Below are 13593 nucleotides of genomic sequence, written 5' to 3'. Positions count from 1 at the left end.
ATCATAGGCTTGAGGGGTGTTGCGATATGATGAAACATTATTTAATGCTGGAGTGATGGATGGTGTTCAGAGAAAAGAAAGGATAGAGTAACTCACATATTTCTGAGGAGTGTAGTTATTGATGTGCATATCTCTGGTAGGGTGGTGTCTAAGATCAGGTTAGGAAGTTGTTTATTGTTTGTCGGATCATTTCAGTGAGTATATGTGTTTCACTTTTGTGTTTGATGTGAGAGGGAGAATCAGTCAGTATATGTTTCTTAAATGTCAGCCTGGGCCCAGTTTCTAAGTTCTATGTAGTGGTTGGTGTTTGCTTATGGAGTGGTTTGGATGAGAAGGGTCTAGTGCTGTTGTAAAGAACTGAGAATGTTAAGGTGATACTGTATTGGGAGAATCTTTGTTTCGCTATGTATGTGTTGAATGTCAGTGGTTTCTAGACAGCCATTGATTGTTCTAAGTGAATGAACAGACAGGTGAAGTGTAGTATAAGGTGGAGCAGATGAAATACTTGAGGACATTAAAGTCCAAATCCACCATCAGGTAGCATTGTTGCTTTTGTGTTGATGTGTGTCATGTGGGGAGTGAATGTCATGTATGTGATGCTCAGAATAGTTGGTAGTTAGCTGAGTGGGAGAAACTGGCCATATTTATGTATTTTTATTATTTCTATTAATATATTACTCCTGAACCCATTTCTCTGAAGTAGCTTAAGCATCTTCAAGATTGTGCTACTTCCAGTAACAGGAAATGAATGGTGGACTCCTTTGGAGTAAAAAATTCTTTAATGGGACTTTACTCTCTCACATCAACATTTAATAATATAGCCTCATTGAAGGTGTCTTTTCACTTGCAGTGTAACCACAGGCAGGTGGAGTCCAGCAAGCTACAGGACTCTGCCCACCTGAGGTTATACAGCAAGTGAAAAGTCACCTTTGGAGGGGCTGTATCATTGTTAGCTGACATAAGAGCGAACAGTCGCATCAACAATTTTTTCACTTCAAAAGGAGTCCATCCTGTCCCTGCTACTAAGTGCTGCACTGTCCTGGAGATGAAGAACCCCCAGGGAAATGGGTTCTGGGTAACTCCAGGACCCTTTCTTAAAAGGGGTCCTAGGATAGTCAATAATAATAATATATATAATATATACATATATTTATTTTAAACTGTTTAGACGATCAAAGAAAGTACTTCAATTCTCCTTTATCAACATGATATTATGTATTGTTGTCATACTTTTATTCAGGTACACTATGGCTTGACAAGTCTGCCAGCAAACAGCAAAAGACCAGATCGCTGATCCCGGAGGTAGAATATGAATGGGTGGTCAGCAATAAAAGGGGGAATGGGACGTATTAGCATTCTTGTTGCTGCCACGACACCTGTTGAAGAGGGACATACAATGAAAACCCACTTCACAGTATAAACATATTTAGAGGTTACAAAATACGATAGCACGCCATGAGACAACGAGTAAATTTCTTTCCCCAAAATCTGATATCAATATGAAGCTACACTATGGTTCTGGTTTATCATTATGTAATTTTCCTTAAATTTTGGTAAACCCTTTGAATAAGATTTAGTGCTTTGCATCTAGCTTAGCATATTCAGTGTATATATATATATATATATATATATATATATATATATATATATATATATATATATATACACCTCGCAAACGCGGGAGACAGCGACAAAGCAAAATAAATAAATAAATATATAATTATTTTTCTTTTTTTTTTATACTATTCACCATTTCCTGCGTTAGCGAGGTAGCGTTAAGAACAGAGGACTGGGCCTTTGAGGGAATATCCTCACCTGGCCCCCTTCTCTGTTCCTTCTTTTGGAAAATTAAAAAAAAACGAGAGGGGAGGATTTCTAGCCACCCACTCCCTCCCCTTTAGTCGCCTTCTATGACACGCAGGGAATACGTGGGAAGCCAAAATCACAGCTCCCTTTCCACATCCAGGCCCCACAAAACTTACCATGGTTTACCCCAGACACTTCACACGCCCTGGTTCAATCCATTGACAGCACGTCAACTGTGGTATACCACATCATTCCAATTCACTCTATTCCTTGCACGCCTTCACCTTTCTGCATGTTCAGGCCCCGATCGTTCAAAATCTTTTTCACTCCATCCTTCCACCTCCAATTTGGTCTCCCACTTCTCCTCATTCCCTCCACCTCTGACACATATATCCTCTTTGTCAATCTTTCCTCACTCTTTCTCTCCATGTGATCAAACCATTTCAATACATATATATTATTTTTCAACATTTGTTTGTGGTTTCCCACATTTGCAAGGTAATGTCAGGAACAGATAAAGTGGCCTCATTCACTCACATCCACTCTTTAGCTGTCATATATATAATACCTCAGAACCAGAAAGAATGATAAAAGAAGCATATATGTACTAAATATGATACTGCCACTGGTGAAAGGGAAAGTAAGTGGTCTATTAAAACAGAAAAAGTGGGACAACTCACCTGTAGCTGCAGCTGCTTCACTACCCTCTTCATTGACCTCCAGAAAAGCCTTGTGAATCACATTGGAAACATACAAGTCTTTGGTGCCAGAAATCCCAGACAGGTCACAGGTTCTTTCATTAAACAAGTCCTTCATTCCCATCTGGATGAAAGGAGGTAAATATCTACAAGTTAAAGAAGGCTGGAATCTATCATAATTACAAGATGTTTCAATTCTTCACATCATGACATCAGTTAATGACCATTACCTGATACAGTACTTTAAGAGAGAGTATATAGTTTCAGCATGCCCCTTTCAACATTCACATGCATACTCCTCTTACAATGACACCTCCATGTTCCCCAATAATTTCTTATTCAATGAACCCTCCTTACACCAAATACTATCCTAAAACATTTAATTTCCAATGTATCCACCCTCTTCCATACTTCTTCTAGAGCCCATGCCTTGTATCTAAAAAACTGTCAGGACTACTATACTAACAAACAAACCCATCTTTGCCCTCACATACAGTAACCTCTCTTTCTACACACTCCTCAACGTGACCGAAACCTTAGCCACCTCACCAAACATTTGTTTTCTTTTCCTTTAATGAGACAGAATGTGCAACTTGCTTCCTGTCCCAAAAGTAGGTGAATGGAGGATGTGGGCAGGATTCATGTCTGTAGGGTTAAAAAGAGTGATCGAAGACTTCTGTGAAGATGCAGACATTCTGATCTTTTGCTACATGTAGTGCTGCATGTTTAACACTGCTACTGTGATTGTGAAGTTGTCTACATATGAAAGGACCTTCATGCTGATATCTGCCCAGGTAACGGAAGGTCATGTACTCAAGTGTTTTAGAGGTGAAGCCATTGTGACTGGTATGGTGGCTGACTCTTGAAATTGGCCATCAACTTTTTGTCACTGTTGTGGAGGGTGGTGTAAAGTATTTTTCATGGGAGGATGTGTTGGTGGACAGTGTTGAATTTCTGATAATGTCTATTGCCACTAGTATGGTATGGGTGGGGGATTGTGATTGGTTGAATCCATCATGGATAAGTTGTGTGACCACAGTGTGTAATGTGGTGATAAAGTGTTTTGGTTTGAAGCCATGCTGTGTGTGACGGTAGGATGTTATTCGATTCTGTTGTGGATTTTTTTTTTTTCAGTTTGGATATTGAAGACAGAAATGATATAGAGCAGTAGGAGGAGGGAGAGTTTGGGGGTTTGGAGGATTTTTGAATTGGTAATGTGTTGACAAGTGTCCAGATGTTAAGGATTTTGTTGTGTTACCAGGAGTAGTTGATGGAATTTGTAAGTGCGTGGACTGCAAATGAGCCAAAGTGTTTAATGTGAAAGTTTGATGTGTTGTCTAAGCCTGTAGAGGGAGAGTTCTTTAAAGTTCAGTTGCCCATCTTGTATCAGTGGAAGGGGAGGGTGGCTGGGCAGTTATTTCCTGATGGATTTTGTATAGATTTTTCAAGACTTTTCTGTCTAGGGTTGTGATAGATTTCTTAGTTGTGTCATGAGTATATTTGTGTGTCCTTTAGGCATAAATAAACAAAAAAAGAAGAAAGGGCATATTATCTCTGGGGAATATAATCCTAAATAAAATGCAAAGAAATTACACAGAAAAGTAGACACAGGATATACATGAATTATCCTAATTCAAAATGCACTGCATGGGCAATTTTTGTTCTTTCCTTTGCTTTTCTACCCATTTTACGAAAATATGGCAAAGTTGGGCCCTAATCATGTCAAGATGAGACATGTATATGGAAAAATGTATGAATGTGAGCAAAAACACAACTCCCACAAGAGTGCTAATAGATTTTGTTACAAAATCATGTAACTCATTCATATACAATGAACCTATTATCAATATGACTTACCTCATTCAAGCAAGCAACTAGATCTAATGATTCTTCTAGCTTGAACTTGGGTAAGGTAACTTCCACTTCAGCCCGGCGCAGTCTCTTATCGATTTCATTGAGATCAAACTCTGCTAGCTTGGCCTCAACCTCAGCTAATCCACTACGTTTGTCAGGTAGTACAAACACCATGCTCAACCTTGATCCCTGAGGAGTTAAATAAATCATATAATAAAGGCAATAATTATGAATTTCAAACATACTGGCAAACCATTTTCATTATGAAATAAAACAAAAATTATGGAAGAACTTACTCAAAATGGTTCAATAGTCCATTTTCAGTACACTTTGACTAGTATATAAAATGGTTCAATAGTCCGTTTTCAGTGCACATTTGACTATTATATATAATCACTTATTTCCTACCCCAGGAGTCCCTTCTATCTTTATGAGGCTTCTGAAGTACGGACGAAACTAGCCACATTCATTGGTTGGGACTAAAAATAATTAAAAGTTGTGATGTGTGTGCATCTATGCACAGCAAGCACAGGGCAATTGAGTAGCAGTGTCTCCTTTGTAGTAGTTGCATTGAAGGCATGAAAGGTCTTAGGATGTGTTGAAACAGTGTCTGCAGTGTTGAAGGGATGGGTGATGTCCTGTTTGCCTGGGGAGTGCAGTTTCTGATGGGTATATGTCTGGTGGGCCGAAGTTGTAAACTGAGTTGGAAGGTCAGCTATTTAGTGCTTGCCAGTTTATTTCAGTGTGCATGTGTTTTGTCAGTGTTATATTTATTGGAGGTAGGAGGATCTGTAAGGAGAGGTGTGTGAGGCATGGATAAGCTTTTTATTTCTACTTGGGGATTGGTGGTTGATTAGGGAATGGTTTGGGTGGTGATGAGTATTTTTGGTTGCTCGGCAGCCAGTGATTGTTCTGAGTGCACTACTTTATGTGGTTTGCAGCTATATTATATTGCTTTTGAGAGCATGAAAGAACAGATAGGTGAGGCATAGTTTAAAGTGGATTAGGTGGATTTTTATACAAGACATTGCAAGATTCTTTTTCTCAACCAAATCTAGTCTAATCAATATTCTGAGAGCATTTAGTTTGTGTATTGCTTTTATTTTTTGTTTTTATGTTATTGGTGTGGGGAATGAATGTCATGTGTGTCGTATGAGATGCCTAAAATGGTTGTTGTTTTGTTCAATAAGAGAGACTGTCCATTCAAGGTAAGTGGAAGTTGTGAGCTGGATTTAAGTCTGTCTAGGTTTAAAAGTGATTGAAGACTTCTGTGGGGATGTAGACATTCTGTTCTGGGTAAGACACTGTTTCAGTTGCACAACGAAGTGCAGCATGTTTGATGTTACTAATGTAGAGTTAGGGTATTGTGATGTGATTGTAAGGTCATCTACATACACAATAACCTTAATGTTAAGGTTGCCTGAGGTACTGGGAGATTGTGTAGGAAAAGACTGAAGAGAGTTAGAAAATGAACTGCTCCATGGAGAACTCCATTGGAGAGTTACAGTCTCTCAGAGATAAAGCCAATTTGGTTGACTCAGATAAGGCAGCCAGCTATGAAACTGGCCAACCACTTTTTGTAAATGTTGTGGTGGGTGGTGTCAAGAATACTTTGTGTGATGTGTTGGGAGGTAGGTAGTGATTGGTAGGCAGCAAACAACTAGGGAAGTATGTTACTAATACTACCCGCCTGGGTATCAGGAGGGTTAGCGACAGTTGTGTAGTGAGCCAACACTTCAATGGTTGCCAGGTTGCACTCCTCTGACCCAGGTAGCTGTCTTTCCTTTCTGCCTCACCCACATGTGGATTACTAGCTTTCGATATACGAACAGATAATCTCTCCTATTTATACATAGCACTTGACAACACAACTCAAACAGCTCATTCTTCTGTACTAGATTTTCCTGCAGTGAGCACTATGTGTTAGCCCTGCCTTTTGGCAAAATTGTAGGAGTAGACAGCAGTAGTGAGTAGGAACATTTAGGCAGGAGCATTAGGTAGAAATTCTAGGTAGAAGTAGTAGGCAGGAGCATTAGGTAAATACAGCAGATGGGTCACCAGTGGGACCCGACTCTTCACGGGCAGTGACTATGTTAAGGCCATCCAAGCAAGGTTGGGAACAATCCTCACCCCCCATGGCTAAAAGAGGCCAACCTGATATCTCTAGCCTCTGTGACACTTGTCACAAGTGTGGTGCAACTGGGCATATCGCCCAGGTATACCCATATACCCATGGGAGTTGGGTGAAAAGGCATAATAACATCAATGCCTTCTTAGCTGGACGGTTGAGGCAAAAGTGTTATGAGGCGATCTGTGAGCCTCATATTCCTGTTGCAGGGTCCCTCTGGGAGCTGGACATCATGGCTTCCAGAGGGTTGGAGACTTGCATTATAGATACGCAAGTCTCTGGAGTTTGCTTCACACTCTCAGCTGTACACCAGCATAAGTGCAGCTATTACAGCACCCTGGAATCCTTCAGGGCGTACAGGACTTAACCAGTAAAGACACTGTTCACGTGACATCTACCACACTAAATTGGCGAGGCGCATGGTGTCAAGAGAGTGCGAGTGCTCTCAGAGGGTTAAGGCTTTCCTACCAGGACCTTGAGATGTGTTCTGTGAATGCACTAAACTGGACCCATACCCTTTACAGGATGTACCTCAAGAGCTCAAGTTAGCAACTGGCTGCCTGCCTCACAACGTCTGGTGTTGACCCTCGTGCTGGCTTGGGTAAGCCCCACTTGTGCGCTCATGGGAGAGCATTAGGTAGAAATTTTAGGTAGAAGTAGTAAGCAGGAGCATTAGGTAAATACAACAGATGGGTCACCAGTGAGATCTGACTCCTCACAGGCAGTAACTGTGTTAAGGCCGTCCAAGTGAGGGTGGGAACAATCCCCACCCCCACCACAGCTAAAAGAGGCCGACCTGATATCTCTGGCCTCTGTGACACTTGTCACAAGTGAGGTGCGACTGGGCATATTGCCCATGTAGTCCAAGAGCACAGGTTAGCAATTGGCTGCCCGCCTCGCAACATCTAGTGTTGGCCTTCGGGATGGCTTGGGGGGCCCCACTTGTGCGCTCGGAGAGCAAAACTGGCTTTGTTTGAAGGAATAGTGGTGCCAACAATGTTGTATGGCTGCAAGGCATGGGCTATAAATAGGGTTGTGTGAAGGAGGGTAGATGTATTGGAGATGAAAAGTTTGAAGACAATATGTGGTGTGAGGTGGTTTGATCAAGTAAGAAATGAAAGGGTAAGAGAGATGTGTGGTAATAAAAAGAGTGTGGCTGAGAGAGCAGAAGAGGGTGCGTTGAAATGGTTTGGACAAATGGATAGAATTAGTGAGGAAAGATTGCCAAAGAGGATATATGTGTCAGGTAGGTGAAGTAAGTCTAATGAGAAAATTCTAATGAAGTTACCTTCTAAAATATATGAGCGACTGCATTTGTTATAAGGGCTATGATAATTTGTAAACAAATTACAGTATTTGCTTTAGTGAGAAATAATACCAACCTTATAGTCCATTGCTAAAAGCATGGCTCCAAGGTTTCTATGATGGAATATGCGAAAATGATCTTTGATATGCATCATTGGAACTTTTATGCTGTCACTTTCAGATGTCCAAAACTCTTGGTCATAAGTAGCTGATTTCAGAAATTGGTGCTCCCAAAGTCCCTTAAAGTAAACTGCATTTACCAGTACCATCCTTGTCATATTATCCAGGATACCTGAAACATGAAATACTTTATTAGAAATTCAAACGTCATCCATAGTTAAAACTCAATACTGAAACAGGAATAATAGCAAATTGTTATAAGAAGTTTGTACCCAAAGGTAATGGGAATTTTCGGCCTTTGCATTTCTATCTATTACAAACTGATTGTTTCATTGACCAAAACCTTTCTTTAACTCAAAATGCTTTCTCACAACTTTTGTCATAAATCCACAGTCATTTTTCCTCATATTTCTTTGGAAAAAGTTTTATCTACCTTGCTACTACAAATTTCCACTCTGACAAATTTCACGTAGCGTATTCAATGTTTCAGTTTTTATTTCATACAAGTTTTGAATTACCTTACCATTCTTTTCTCTGTCTCCTTATCATTCATCTAACACTTTTTTTTACACATACCTATACATCACTTGCCAAGTTGACTTGATTTTGTCTTTGCAAACATTCAGTTAATCAACAATCAACCTCACCCCTTAGCATTAGCATACACAGCTACTGGTATGAAACCAATCAGCCCTTCAATCAAACATGTATGTTCAAGAATTAACAAACCAGCGAGAGGGGTAGACTGGTTGACATTTGTGTACCTCCAAAATCCACATTCAAGTGGAGAAAAAAGTCTCAACCTGACAGATGTTTATTATATGCTCACCAATCAAAGGTGAACCCAAATGTTCCATGTCTTCACTTACCAATTCTTACTTCCAGCCCCTAGGTAATATAAAAATCTAATTTCAAAAGGATGAAATAAAAATGTCAACGTACCAGAAGGAATGAGATCCTTGATGCGGGAGTTAGTGTCTTTTTCCACAAGACTGTTTATTTCCTGGCGTACGTTTTCTGCCTCATCAAAGTTAACAGTCTTCACAGAACTGAGATAATTTTCCTTCAGAGTGTTGACATAGTCAGTCAACAAAGTAAGTTTATTCGAGACATAAGCCATGTTGGAGGTTGAGAGCTCATATTCAGCTACTTCAGTCTGTTGAATAGGAACATCAAAATGCTTAATATACAGTTTTCTTCAAGCCTGTTAATAAACATTTCAGTTAACAAGTTCTCCCAAGGCATAGGTATCAAATCTACAACAAATGTATTTCTGTTTTGTTTCTTGATTCAGCAATTAAACTAACCTATCAATCTACAGTACAAAAATGTTTGTACTACAAAACTATCTTTTCTCTCATGCTTGTTCGCCATTTTCTGCCTTGGCAAGGTACTGTCAAGAACAGATAAATGAGCCTCTCTTGGCCCCTTCTTCTGTCCCTTCTTTTGAGAAGTAATGATACAGGAGGGGGATCTCCCACTCCTTCCCTCTCCTGCCCCTTTTAGCTTCTATCTACATCTGAGAAATATGTGAGTAGTGTTCTTTGTCCCCCTATCCTCAGGGACAGAACACAATTTGGTGGAACAAATAATGAAGACACTTCTTACTGACATCTGATAAACATACCATTTAACATTTCATGATGCTTATTAATCTTCTGTTGTATTAAATTATAAAACTGGTTCCAACTGAGAGTCAGATCTATTAAAACAAATATATGCAATATGGGCTGTTGCTTTTGATAATCTGTCTTCCATGTCTTTGGACAACTAAAAAAATTTGTAAACCCACCCAAAAAGCAAAGTGGTTGCAGTTGCCTAACCACTTAATATCACCAGCCTTAAGGCTTCACCAGTCAGGAGTCAGATATTCATATTAAACAAGCTGTCATCCTACCCCTATCTCCTCCTTATCCTCAACACACTGATACATGTTTATGGGACCTATAACCAGCAAACAGAAGAGTGGGTTCCTCTACAGAGACATCTTCCAAACAATGCCCAGTTTATCATCAGTAGGATCGTTCTGATACGATGATCAAGATTCAATTATTATAAGATTGAAAACTTTTTCTCTAAATAGGAGAAAATTGTAAATTTGAGAGCTTCTCTAGTAGGAGTTCATCAAGAAAAACGAGCATACCAACTGCATTCCTAGACTGATGAAACTGTATTGCTTATAATACTTTATAGCCATGTTGTTTGCACAGCAACAACATATGGTTAATTTTCAAGATTTTCTATTTTTTGGCTTCTCTTGATATGACTAAAATACTTTTTGAATAATTTTGACAATCTTGAAATACTGTTGTCCAGAGGATCTTGCCAAGGGACACATTGATCATCAATTAAAGTTTATCTGAGCTCTCATGATGGTTGTAGATTGGACTCTTTGATGTTGAAAGGTTACAAAAAGAAGGAGAGACAAGAGGAGGGTAATTCCACAATTCTGCTGTAAGAAAAATGGAGGTATCATAGCAGTGGATCCTCATACAGTCGGTCTCCATGCAAAAAGTACGTTAGAAACAGCAATATTTCATTTGATATTCACAGTATAATCTACAACTGTAACATTACTGTATTTAGTTATATAAACAAAACTTTTACATTAGTGATTTTACCTTCAGATCTTTAACAACATCTTGAAAGGCATTGTGGAGTGTTTCCTTATCTTGGGCCAGGTGCATAACAGAATGCATTTCTTGTTCAGTGTTGCCAGCAGCACCAGTATAAGTCATCCCCAGAGCAGTCATAATACTGAATGGTGAGAAGAACAGATTTCCTGAGCTTTTGCTTCCCAGTTTCTGAAAAAATAAGACACTATAAGAATTTACTGATTTCAATCTTTGATGTTATACTTAATTAACATCAAAATATCTATCAGCAATTTCATTATCCGAGATTAATGTAGCATATCTATATGGAAATTTGTTTAGTAGGAAGGTGCCATTACCAATTTGCAATTACCTGTGTTCTATTTATCCATTACTATGTTGCTACAGAAATTTCTTTACATCTTTCATGACTTCTTTTGTTTAGTTATTGTCATGTCTTCTAGCTGAATAGTTCCTCCCATTTCTACATTACCTTTTATGTTCTTGACCCAGAATACCCTTTAGTGTCTTTTTTGGGTGAGCCCAGGACAACTGAAGAGTGAGTGATCAGTGTCTTATGTGAGGAGGTTGAATCTTGGTGCTCTTGTGATATGCTGAATTGGTGTTTGGAATGCTGGAGAGATGGATGATGTCCAAGAATACAGATGAGAAGAGATAACTCACACTGAGGTTTTAGATGGGTTTATGTCTGGAAGCATGGAGGTTAAGAAGGTAAGGAAATCAGTAGTTAGAGCTTGTCAGGTCATTTTGATCTACATGTATTTTGTTACTGTCATCTTTGGGGGGAAAAGGAGGATGAGTGAATATAATTTGTTGAAGTTACAAACAAAGGTAAGGTTTTCACATCTCCTTTGGGGATGGTAGTTGGCTATGGAGAAATTTGGGTGAGATGAGTCTAGTACTGCTATAAAGAACTGCTACAAAAACCTATGTCCTATCATATTAAAATGAGATTGTACTGAATGTATTTTTTGTTTTGTTGTGCAGGTAATGAATGTTTGTGGTCACTAGGCAGCCAATGTTTGTTCTGAGCATTCTGTTTAGTGTGGTTTACAGCTTGATTACATTTGCTTCTGACAAAGAGGACGGCCATGAAGGTGTAGTGTAAGGTGGAGTGAGTGAATTTTCTGTAGAGGATACGAAGAGATTCTTTTTTCTAGTCCACATCTGGTAACATTAAGTATTCTAATGGCATTTAGTTGTTTATGACCTTTGTGTTGATGTTTGTGGCATGGGGAGTAAATGTCATGTGTCTATCATACATGATACCCAGTATGGCTACAGCTTTGTTGAGGGCAAGTCACTGACCATGTAGGGTACAGATTGGATCCATGTCTGTCTAGAGTAGAGCAGTTTTATAGTGATGCAAGTATTCTATCCCGAAAGAGCAAATGTTCTCGTTGTAGTGTTCCATGTTTACTGTTGCTTGGATGGTCTCAAGGTAGTGCAAAGTGACTATGAGGTTACCTGTACATGAGAGAACTTTCACACTATGATCTGCAGGAGGTAACAGGAAGTAATATAGGAAGTCCATTGCAGAGACTGAGGATTTTGGAGGTGAAGCCTTTGTGAGTGACTGGCTTAGCAGTCTGCTATGAAGGTGGCCAATCATTTAGTTATTATTGTGGAGGGTGGTGTCAAGTATCAATCGTGTCAGGATGTCATGGACCTGTGTCTGAGGCTTTGTTCACATCAATTACTACAAACAATGTGTGTTGGGGTGGGGGGCCTGTAGTTGGTTGAAGCCATTAAGGATGTGTTGTGTGAAGTTCATCTGCAGTGTGGTGGTGGAATGACTGGGTCGTCTACAGCCACAGCAGAAGTTAGAAGGATATTTTGCTTAATCCTGTGGTGAAGCACCTTTTCTAGGAGTCTGGATATAGAAGAAAGCATTGACATGGGGCAGTAGGAGTAATAGTGGTTGGGTTGCTAGAAGGATTTAAGGATACAAAAGAATTCAAACAGCAACAGATTCTTAGGTTCTTCTGAGGCTGTGATAGTGGGAGACATGGAAAAGTCTGAGATTATAGTGATAAAAGATGAAAAGTATGAAACTGATTTAAAGAGAAATCCCACTAGATTTCCCATGTATCAAAGGAGGTGTAATTTATGTCAATCACGGACTTGAAGCAAAGTATCTATCAAGTCTGTTCTTAAAACGTATGGTGCTGCTTTCAATTACTATAATTGGTAAATACTTACATATGTGTACATAAAATACAGCCTTGAAGATACTGGAGTCCTATAAAATGAGTTATAGGGTTGTATATATTACTGTAATAATGATTATGACTGTATATGATGCTGCATCTTCATGAATAAGTATGTCAGTATAAGAGCCATTATGTTTACTCACCACGTACAAGTCACGTGTAAACTTGTTCTGGCTGGTTGCAAGTGTGGATACATCTTCCTGGTGTGCATAAGCTGGGAGAGAAGGCAGTGTCTGATGCTGTTGGCCAAAAGCTGCTGTTTCCATGGCTGCTACAGTTGCAAACAGTATGATGAATTGCCTGTAATCACAATAGTAAAATCAGCATTGTGCAGTCAATGCATGTGGGCAACAAATCTTACTACCTACATTAGCAGATATCATTTTATGCATAACATGTACTATATTTCAAGTACCTCATATGATAATAAGAGCAGAATAAAAAAAAATGCAATTCTTATAATAATCCAAATATATGAAGAGGAGGAAAATGATAAAGAAAAAATCCTTAAGAACTTGTTTCAGATACAACCATAAAACTGTAAGTGACAAGAAGTTTGGTAAACTATTCAACACATATGACAAAAACTGGATAATTCTTCTGAAGTTTTGTCTCCAAAATTAAAGCAAAAAAGATTCAATGGAGAGAGTCCAGAGAAGGGCAAAAATGATGGTATCTGAATTAACAAAGCTGATGTATAATGAGGACAGAAAGCTACATATTTGCCCAGTATGAAGCAGATTGGAGTAAGTGGTGACCTAATTACAATCCTTAGGTTTCTGCATCGGTTGGATTACATGCAGAGTGGACAGTCATCTATAAAATGCACTGACAGAGTAACCAGAGGTCATAAA

The 13593-nt window shown here is 39.1% G+C and overlaps 1 protein-coding gene across 15 annotated transcripts in view; it reads right to left on the bottom strand.

Moving 5' to 3' along the window:
• The window catches only part of LOC139764541 (leukocyte elastase inhibitor-like), a 38639-nt gene that overhangs the window by 8634 nt on the left and 16412 nt on the right, over window positions 1-13593 (bottom strand). For 10 of the 15 annotated variants that reach the window (XM_071691286.1, XM_071691292.1, XM_071691283.1 and 7 more), the window contains exons 2-7: window positions 12883-13039; window positions 10533-10715; window positions 8854-9067; window positions 7869-8083; window positions 4362-4547; window positions 2487-2628 (exon numbers count right to left, since the gene is read on the bottom strand). In XM_071691286.1, coding sequence (XP_071547387.1) covers window positions 2487-2628; window positions 4362-4547; window positions 7869-8083; window positions 8854-9067; window positions 10533-10715; window positions 12883-13005 — 1063 coding nt within the window. In that variant the 5' untranslated portion in view covers window positions 13006-13039. Of the gene's footprint in view, window positions 1-1230; window positions 1377-2486; window positions 2629-4361; window positions 4548-7868; window positions 8084-8853; window positions 9068-10532; window positions 10716-12882; window positions 13040-13593 lie in introns of all 15 variants that reach the window. The other 5 variants (XM_071691289.1, XM_071691281.1, XM_071691279.1 and 2 more) reach the window with 1 other exon arrangement.

This window comes from Panulirus ornatus, chromosome 50, assembly GCF_036320965.1.
Source record: "Panulirus ornatus isolate Po-2019 chromosome 50, ASM3632096v1, whole genome shotgun sequence".
Taxonomy (NCBI): Eukaryota; Metazoa; Arthropoda; class Malacostraca; order Decapoda; family Palinuridae; genus Panulirus; species Panulirus ornatus.
The sequence above is the reverse complement of the archived record's forward strand: the minus strand, read 5'-3'. Positions and strand labels throughout refer to the sequence as shown.